At 37.1% G+C, this 9533-nt stretch overlaps 1 protein-coding gene across 1 annotated transcript in view; it reads right to left on the reverse strand.

Moving 5' to 3' along the window:
- Window positions 1-6572, reverse strand: part of GPSM2 (G protein signaling modulator 2) — a 19012-nt gene extending 12440 nt beyond the window's left edge. Inside the window, exon 1 of the mRNA XM_009812807.2 lies at window positions 6283-6572. Within this exon, the coding sequence (XP_009811109.2) occupies window positions 6283-6344 (62 nt within the window). The 5' untranslated portion in view covers window positions 6345-6572. The remainder of the gene's footprint in view (window positions 1-6282) is intronic.
- Between the last annotated feature and the right edge of the window lie 2961 nt (window positions 6573-9533).

A 9533-nucleotide genomic window follows, 5' to 3' on the forward strand; every position in this document is an offset into this window, starting at 1 on the left:
CTGAAGAGGTTATTTTACTCAGAGGGTCTCTGTTTAGGATAGGGACTCAGCACCACAGTCCAAGCAATGAGCTTGGTACTACAGTATTACAGAAACTAATGCTGAAATGGAAATTGCAACTTCAACAGTGATGAGCAAACATAACATTAGAACAAATAGCTTCAACTTCTTTCCTTTCTTCCTTTCTTTCTAAGTCTCAGGGAGGAAATCCAAACACTGCTTTGTCCATATATAGCACCTGTAGGATTCAAAACCACAGACTTTTCACCATCTAGATAATTTCAGAAAAGTGACCTAAAAATCAAGCTATTCTTGGCAAATACTGATTTTGGCAAACATAAGCACTTTTATTTTTAGGTTGATACCATAGTTACCTGCAAAATGTCTTATGGAAAAAAAATACTAAAATTCAAATATTCCTGTGTATCAAAGACCATGACTATTTTTACCAAAGTTGTTCCCTATGTAATTCAACACTCCTTGGCACTTCACCATTTCCTACAGCAGCACCGCTATGAAAATTCTCACAGCGTAAAGAAAAAAAATCTAGACTGAATTAACAGAATGTACGTCAATTCAAGTTACTTAACTGAGATACCATCGTTCCAGAAGCCACTGGAATATGTTTGATTATTATGAGCAAATAATTGTGTAATTATACAGACACAAAATACTGCAAGCAGTAAAGGAGATACTAATGAATGAACTTACAGCAGAATTTGCAGAAAATTACATTTTGAGCAATAGACAAAGAAGCTGTTAGGGAAATGCAGCTGCCAAAAAGCATTCATATGTATTTTTGTTACTGTGGATTCAGGTGTACAAAAGGTAACATTTCCATAAGCGTTAATGACTCTATACAAACATTTCCTACTTTCCAGTTCTGAGATGCGAGGGAGGTAGGGGAGAGGAGGATGAGAAGGAAGGAGACTTCGGGATCTTGATCTTGAAGAAGGTTCTCTAGTTTTTTCAAGACACATGCATTTTAAAAAGCTCACAAAAACGCCATCATTCTACATTTAAAAGATTTTTCAAAAAGCAAACTCAGCAAGAGACATTCTGTAAGTGTTTAAAAAGCATGTGCTAATATTGCCAAAAAGTGGACGTCAACCTCGTAAATTTGTATAGTTTAGAATTTTTCTTCAAGATGGATTACACAGTAAGTATAAGGGCTTCCACTTCAAAACAGAACATTTTATGTAATTAGAGATACCCTTGTTACATCGTCATTTGATATTTACCTGGTTGCAAGACTAAACCATTTAGAATTCTACTCCTAAAACCGTTTTGCTTCATATGTACAAATCAATAATAGCAAAGATCAAATGTTTGCTGTTCCAAAAGTTACTTTAACGGCAACACCAGAAGACAGCTGTTTTGACAAGACACAGTGATGAAGTATTTAACATACCTGCAATATTTACATTTCATAATTTTCCTAAACTGGAAAAAAATAGGTTATACAACGTTCTACTCAAATCTGAGCAAGAAGGAAACATTTTTGAAAAATCCAAATTCTTCTAGTTCTCTTGAAAGTAACTGGATCATAAGTAAAATAAGCTACTAACACAAAATAGTACCATACCTGCTGGTCTTCGACATTCCACAACTTAAGCACAACGAGATGACAGACATATTTAACTTTTGCAATTAAAAACACTGTACGCTTGGTAGTTGGTAAAGATGCAGAGAGCAAATGATAACTCAGGCATGAAGTTCTTCCCAGGCCCGACTTCTCAGGTTGGATATCCATAACACATGCAATATTTTTAGGTTTGGAAACTCTTCTCAGAGAAGTTAAAAAACTTTCCTATCTGCTAGAACACACAACCTGTTTTTTATTACATTGTGCATGTGTTCAATGTAAGACAGAAAAAGGCAGAAATGATTAAGTACAGTTAAGTACAGGCAGGAATGATTACACCATCAGCAACTGAAGGTTTAAGGCTTAAAACACTTCATTGGGTAATCTTAATCCTATCCAAAGAGGTTCTCCCCGGGCACCTCATGTTAACTGACATGTCCAATTAAAGTGACAGCTAGAAAATATGGTGCTCCTTAGTGCGAAGATTTAGACCATTACACAATCACATTCGTTTCTTTAGATTTTTAGCTTGAATGGCTAAAAAGGGTAGAGCTTTCAGCAAAATGTGTATGTGACAATAACAGTCAAAACACTATACTGGACTCCAGTTTTGTAAGTGAATTTATCTCATTAAAAGAACATTCATGTTTTGATTTGCTACTGTGATGCATCAGCCACCTAATATATGAAGAAAAGGCTCAGTTTAAAAAGCTACAGAAACAATAGCAGAGAATGCTATGGACCGGTAATTTTCCTGATATACTGCAATCAATTAATTTCACACAATGCCAAAGACTGCCAAATGCCAAGGCAGCATTACCATTTCATCAAGGAACCTGAAGCGTAATCTTTTGATTTTGCAACCCCAGTCTTAATACAACTTACAAAAGTGAAACGTTTGGGGGTTTTCCACACAGAACTTAAATAACTATGAAGCTAAGGCATACACCCAGGCTGATGAACATCAGCTGTTATTACAGAGCGTTTCAATTCAACCAGAATTACAGGAAGTAAATGAGAATGGGAATTAGTAATTGTTTGAGTGAAAAAGAACCCAAAATTTAGCACTACTCTTGAGTTCAACTCTAGATGTTAACAGGTTGCTAGAAACTGTACAGCAAATTAAAGCTATAATTCCATTTGGATCCATTCTTATTAACCTTCTACAATTTCAAAGTCGAAGCAAGCTATAAAAAAAAAAACAGAAAAAATTAAATATTTATTTCCACAGTTGCCTGTACCCAATATTAATATTTTATTTGCATTACATAAAAGCTATGAAATAATTTAGTAGTTATTTTAAAAGTTTGCTAGGCTTATGCATCAAGTACCAAAACTGGACTCAGAGGAAGTTTGATTTTGGTTTGGTGTTGTTTCTTTTTTCCCTCCATTACTTAAAGGACTGTTATGAAAATTAACACAACTTAAAAATAAAAAATAAAAAAATTACATAGGTGTTCTCCAGTCAAAAAACCATCACCTCTTAGGAATGTTTTAACTGTCACTACTAATAGTTAAATAGCATGTTGGCAGACTAGACAGGGCTAGGTTATCAATGTTTTAGGAAGTCATTAAATAGTTACAAGGAGAATATGAAATTACTTTCTCTGTTCCCAGGGCTGAATTGAATTACTTATTTATTCAACACCCAATGGCTAAACAAAAGACACATTGAATCCGCAGAGACGAGAAAAGAACAAGGCCCATTCATCTGTGTACTAACGAAATTCTGTTCCTGCTAAACAGGATAATGTTCTTCCAGATATTACTGTGGAAATACTCATACAGGGCTTTGTTTTGTTATTCTGTTTATAGTTGCGTGGACCTGTTCTCTGAAAGGTTGGCAGCTCCTGAATAATTTCTCATTTGTAAAACTACCCCATCCTTATCTGTCCCTCTAAGCTTTTCATCTTGCCTGGCTCCCCTCACCTCCCCCCCCCCCCTTTTCTTCTTTTTTTCCCCTTGTTCTTCTCTGACCTTCTTCACATTCTCTTTCGAACCTTTATACTTAGAAGAATATACACCCTATGCATATGCCTCCACCCTAGCTTCCCTGGTTTTTTCTCCCATTTTGGAGTCTCTCTTCTTTCAGCTGTTCTCATCTTACAATAAAGAACAGAAAATGGGTAAGAAATAAGGCAATAAAAGAAGGCAAGAAGATGGATCGTTTACTACAATCTCTAAACACAATTAATTTCATTTTACTGTGTTCAATTCCCACTAAGGATTTTTTTGCCACTGAGGGGGAATGGGGCTCCCATGCAATTTGCTATGAAACATGTCAATACATATAACATAACTAGACAAAAAACAAAAAAACCTATTATAGTTCTTTAATTCAGATGCAGAAAATTACTAATGCCACAGCATCCTATCATAAAGATGACATACTATTCCTGACTCCTGCCCTTATTCTTAGTTTACATACATAATGCAGAAGCATACCACGCTGACTGCTCCAAACAACTTAACTACACCTCCACTGGAACACTGTGTTTAGTCAAACTAAGTTTGATGGCAAACTTAGAAACAAAACAGTACACACACATATACATGAAGAAACCACATGTCTGAATTTTTTGGGTTCCTTTGCTCCAGTCCAGATAAAACCAGTTACAAGGTTTTTGGTGTATGAATTTAGCAGGCCAACAAAAGTGAGTTCTACAAATATGTACTCTACAGATCACTTATTAGTCCCATTTATTAACATCAGCATTTTATTTTCAGTCACTAAACAACGTAAGAACAAAAAAAATAGTTTCCTTTACCCGTGTAAGCATTTTTATAGCTGCTGAAGTGATACTGGTCAACTACAGCGGGGAGAAAGAAACAGCTTGCACAGTAAGAAACAGACCTGTAGTAAAGCCTTTCCTTAGGAGTGGGCAACCAGCTTCGTTTTAAAGTCAGTTCTATTGGAATACTAGTGGGAAGAAAAAAGCAGTCTGAGAGCAAAACAAGCCCGGGACAATAGCTGTAGGTAAAAAATTTTAAATACTGATAAAGAACAGCCCCCCCCAGTAATTTATGAACTATTCTTTCCTGCATTAAATTTTTAACTACTACCAAATAGAATCTTTCCAAATTATAGCTATTAAATTAAATAATCATAAAATTCGAGTTCAATATACTGCATTAATTTGCAGTTTCTCTACGTTTTAGAAAAATTTAATATTTAAAAAAATTAAAAGCATTATGCTGTGATGTTTTTTAAATGTTCATCAGATTATAGTTCTTACAGAAAGGTTTAATAAAGCTATTAATATTTTTATTATTAATCAGTATCATTCAAGCCTGTACTGAAATACAGCATAAAGTAGTAAAGACATTTTGCCCTGACTGTGCTTGCCCATTTTTCTGATGTTATTTTTGGCTTGTCAATTTAAACCAGACAATTGGCCATACTGCTGTCTTCATCCATTTACTTCTATAATAGCACCCTGAACAGCTCCTGCATTTATTAAAGAGTGAGCAAGGATCTTCTATAGTGGTTTGGAGAGGACCAAGAGCATCAGGATCAGATGGGTAAACAAGTTACAGGAATGCTGGGAGCTAGATACATTGAAGGAACACTTAGCACAAAAGAAATACCATGCTCACACACTTAGGGATTCCTGCTGTCAAAGCCACCATATAAAGATTTTAACAAAATAAAGAGAGCAGAGAGTAAATTACAGTTTATTTGCTAACCTTCTCCCTACTGACCATGAAAAAGCTCTTGCTGACGGCAATGCTAACCAGAACTAACACTGTACTTCTACGAAACAGAAGTGCAGACCAATCTAACAGCAACATAACACTGTCAGAACGCTTTCAGAATTAATTTCAAGCCATAGCATGTGCTGTCTTACAAATAAGGGTAGTGCTTTGTTCCTGTTAGCTAGCAAGGAAAAATCCTCCAAAGCAAGGATGCACAGGGGAGAGGGTGAGGGGAGCACAACAAGAATCACGCTTTTCATTTGGTTTTAGACAATCATTCCAGTGTTCCAGCATCCCTTCCTATTGAATGAGCTGCAAGATTTACCCTTCCAAACACCAGCCATCCAAATACCATGCACTACACAATGCTTCTGTTGTTCAGGCTCATTAGGGGGAGTCTGTGACGCTAGCATGTTGTCCCACGTCTGTACAGGGGGTTCCAGAAGAAAAATTAAAAAAGCTCTCAGAAGGGAAATCACAAACCCCCTGGACTTGTAAAAACAGTACTTTCTTAGTCCAAGGTATCACAGCAGTTTTTATCTATCAATCAAATCTCTATTTTAGGCAAGGAAAACACCACTCTAAATGACAGCGCACCTGAAAATTCATCATTCATAAAAGCAATAATGGGACAAGTACAGAGAACCTCAGCAGACAAAACTCAACGATTTGCATATGCAGCCCAAAAGCTAAAAGAAGAGAGAGCAGGTATTACCATGCAAGGAACATATACTTCGTATCTTTCTATTAGATATACAATCATGTACTATTCTGCAACTGCACACGGTCCCAATACTGTATGATCATGTAATGATATTAATATAATCTACTACATAACAAAAGTGAATTTTCATACTTCAAAAACTGAGAAAAGCAAAAAAAATAGTGATTTTAGCTTTCAGTTTCAGTAACACTAGATCCCAAAATATTTGTTTCAACTTGTTTAGTTTTCTGTTATTAACAGCACTTAGTCATCCACACAAAAATGAATACAGTCTTACCTGTATCGCACATGAAAGGAACGATCTTCACGCATGCTTATCAAAACATTACTTTCCTCCATTGAGTTGCATTATCAGTAGAGAAAATAATGCTGTTCTGTAGTAGGGTAAGTACTTTACTACGGAGAACTGTTGTCAGAACACCATTCCAGTTAGTATATTAATAAGTTGGAGTAAAGATATCCTAAGTTCCTGTTGAAAAACTCTTCTTTATTACTAAGGTAAGGAGGTCACTGTCAGACACATCTTAAACCTTCAGAAACGTGTTCAAGCTCTTTCATCTGTGGCCCTTTAAGCTCCATTCAGCTGCGTTTCTGCAAAGGGAACACAAGATGCTTGGCTTGAAGTCTCATAGTCAGTTAATAACTCATAACCATTTGCAGCTGATGTAAAAGCATAACACTACTCCTACCAAGCAGGAAGCGTCAATCAAGAACCTAAAGCCAGAGCCAAAAACTTCTACATACATATGGCAGTTCCTGTAGGCAAGCGAGAAAGCAAAGAAGGTTTAACAAAAACCAATGCTCTCTTTTCTGTTGGAAACTTTGAGTAATTTACCCTTGTTAGTATTCTTTGGCCTCATGAAGTTCCGCGCAAAAAGCTTAGAGGATTAAACCTACAGAATGAAAGGCATAATGTAAAGCAGATCACAAACTGCTTTACACATAAGCAGTACTGCTGAAACCCTGACAGTTTGCTGAAGTCCCACAGTAGTCAGAACTGGCTGACACAATCCCATCTGGAGATCATCCATTCTGGAGATCATCCCACCCAGAACATCATGAGCACAGAAGCCAGCAGAGATTTAAGCTCTATTCCCCTTTGCCCTCCCCGCTTCCAAAAGAAAAGGGAGGGAGGTACGGGGGTTTGGTTTTTTTCTTTTACACTGGCTTCATATTCCGAAATGCTGCAGCACTGTCATATGAGCTCCAAACTCTGCTTCAAAGGGATTGCAGCAGCCAGCACTTAGACGTTAGACATGTTTAGGCTAGCAGGGAAAAGATTAACAGAAAAGAAAGGCTGTATTCAAAACTTCACCCATTTTAAAGTATATTTTTAGTAGAGGAGTTGTCATATTTATTGCTCAGTACTAATATTACCTTCCTTTGCAAGTAAACATGTAGTTGTGTAATTCACAAATGCATATTTCATCAAGAGACTGCAGAGATGTCAAAAGACAAGAACAGATCTCAGATTTAAAGCTGTCATCAGAAGAAAACGCAAGCCCCTCTATTTTTAATTGTTAATGTAGGCCATGCCTTTTCCGCTCATTAGTTTTATCAAGTAGCAGCTGTGAACATTCATGCTTCCTATCATACTCTACCTTGACAGCACCCCTCAAACAGCCCATCCACATTCTCCCAGTCAAACAACTATTTTGCCTTTCCATGCTCATCATTAGAGTTATTTGGCATCAACAAGTGGGTGTGGGTATATTTTTGCAATTACAAAGTGTGACACATACAGTTTACAATACCATTGCAACCCACATACTGGGAAGACTGTGTTACAGGTATTTACTCTCCGGAAGTTTGTCCGAACCTCAAATCAGATAACTCATACAAGCAGATAGCTGTAAGCCACCCAGTCTACCACAATCATCCCTGAGCGTTCCTGCTGCTCAGCAAATGCAAGGGAATTGAAAGTTCTCTTCCACAGATGGATACACTCACGCAAATTACTACATGCTACAAACTAAAAAGTGTGCATTTTGGCAACTGCCGTGGATCATGAAATGACAACTGTGGTAATTTGTTTGTATATTTATACTGTAATTGTAATTAACTGAATAATTTAAGAAGCTTTTTTAAAAATTAAAAAGCTAATTTAATAAAAAACCAGAGTTCTATTTGAAAGTATATATTTATTTAAATATCAGTTATTATTAGCAGTACATTTCACATCAGCAGTTGGTAACTTCATTTTATCTGAGCTATGCTTCTGTCCTCATACTTAACCTCGTCCTCTGACTGACGCCACCATCTCCCACCAGCTGGAACCACTGCTCCCGCTTTCTTCCCTCCTTACTGGCCATACGGCACATCCCTGGTCTTAGGAGGGTGACACAGACACACCCGAGTTGGCCAACACACCATGATCCCAGATCCAACAAAAATTACTAGGTCCGGTCTTCATAGCTCACTTCCTTCACCCGTAACTCACTAGGATCTCAAGTTATACCTTCAGCCATGCCAACATGTAATCAGTAAGCAAACTGAAAGCATGTTAATTAGAGTGGTGAATTCAAAATTGAGGAGGTGGAAACTGATGAACCCTTCCCCAGACAGTATCTCTCAGCCTAAACTGGCCTTGGGAGGATTATACTGTAGCAGGTAAGCTCACTCTTTCAATTGATGCACCTTAACTATTCAGAATATCTCCACGTGACCAAGCTTTTCCTGAGCCGGCCATCAACATGGAATTGACTCCGAGGACACAGTACTTCAGCAGAAAAGCCTAGCGAATTAACAGAAATCAGGAGAAGTTCTACTCTATTGCATATCTAACAGCGAAACAGGCTTTCTCCTAAACTTGCATTTTTAATTGAAACTTCATGTAACATGAAAAAAGTGCTAGGTGCTTACTAGGAAAAGAACCTGTATTAATGCAAAGTAGTTGCTTGAAATCTATTCTCTCCACATCTTTAAACAATGCAAAATCTGCATCCATGTTAAAGAGCTGCCTTTCAGGGAAGCATAAATAGAAAATTGAAGTTGTATACACAACTTTAAAATGCACGATTTTACTACTCCAGCTATCAAATGCAGGAAGTCCTAGCTTTTTTGTAATTCCAAAGTAGCAGAAAAAAGCACACAGAAGAAAGATTGGGCCTCCTTCAGAAGTGGAAAATTAACTAACTGATGTTACTAATTACACAGTGGTATGATACCAAAACCAACACCCCACCGCCCCCCAAAATAAAGCAAGGCAGAGGGTAGGCAATCAGATGTGGCAGCCAGTTTATACCCCACAACAGACAAAACATGCATTTCATCAACTCTTATTAGGAGAAAATGGTGAGCCATAGTTAGGCTGATCCACCCGGTCTATAGACAGCTAAAGGATTAAACCATCAGTAAAAAGCCAGCTTTGCTTCAATTCAATGCTTTATCTAAAAAATGTTCTTACCACTGTCAAAAAGTCACTTTTCATTCTTTTCTATTAAATCACAGATTCATAGAGAAGCTATATAGATATAGAAGCTTGGGGTTTGCATGGCATAAGGTTTTAAGACTGAAATTCCTTACTAA

Source organism: Gavia stellata, chromosome 10, assembly GCF_030936135.1.
Source record: "Gavia stellata isolate bGavSte3 chromosome 10, bGavSte3.hap2, whole genome shotgun sequence".
NCBI lineage: Eukaryota > Metazoa > Chordata > Aves > Gaviiformes > Gaviidae > Gavia > Gavia stellata.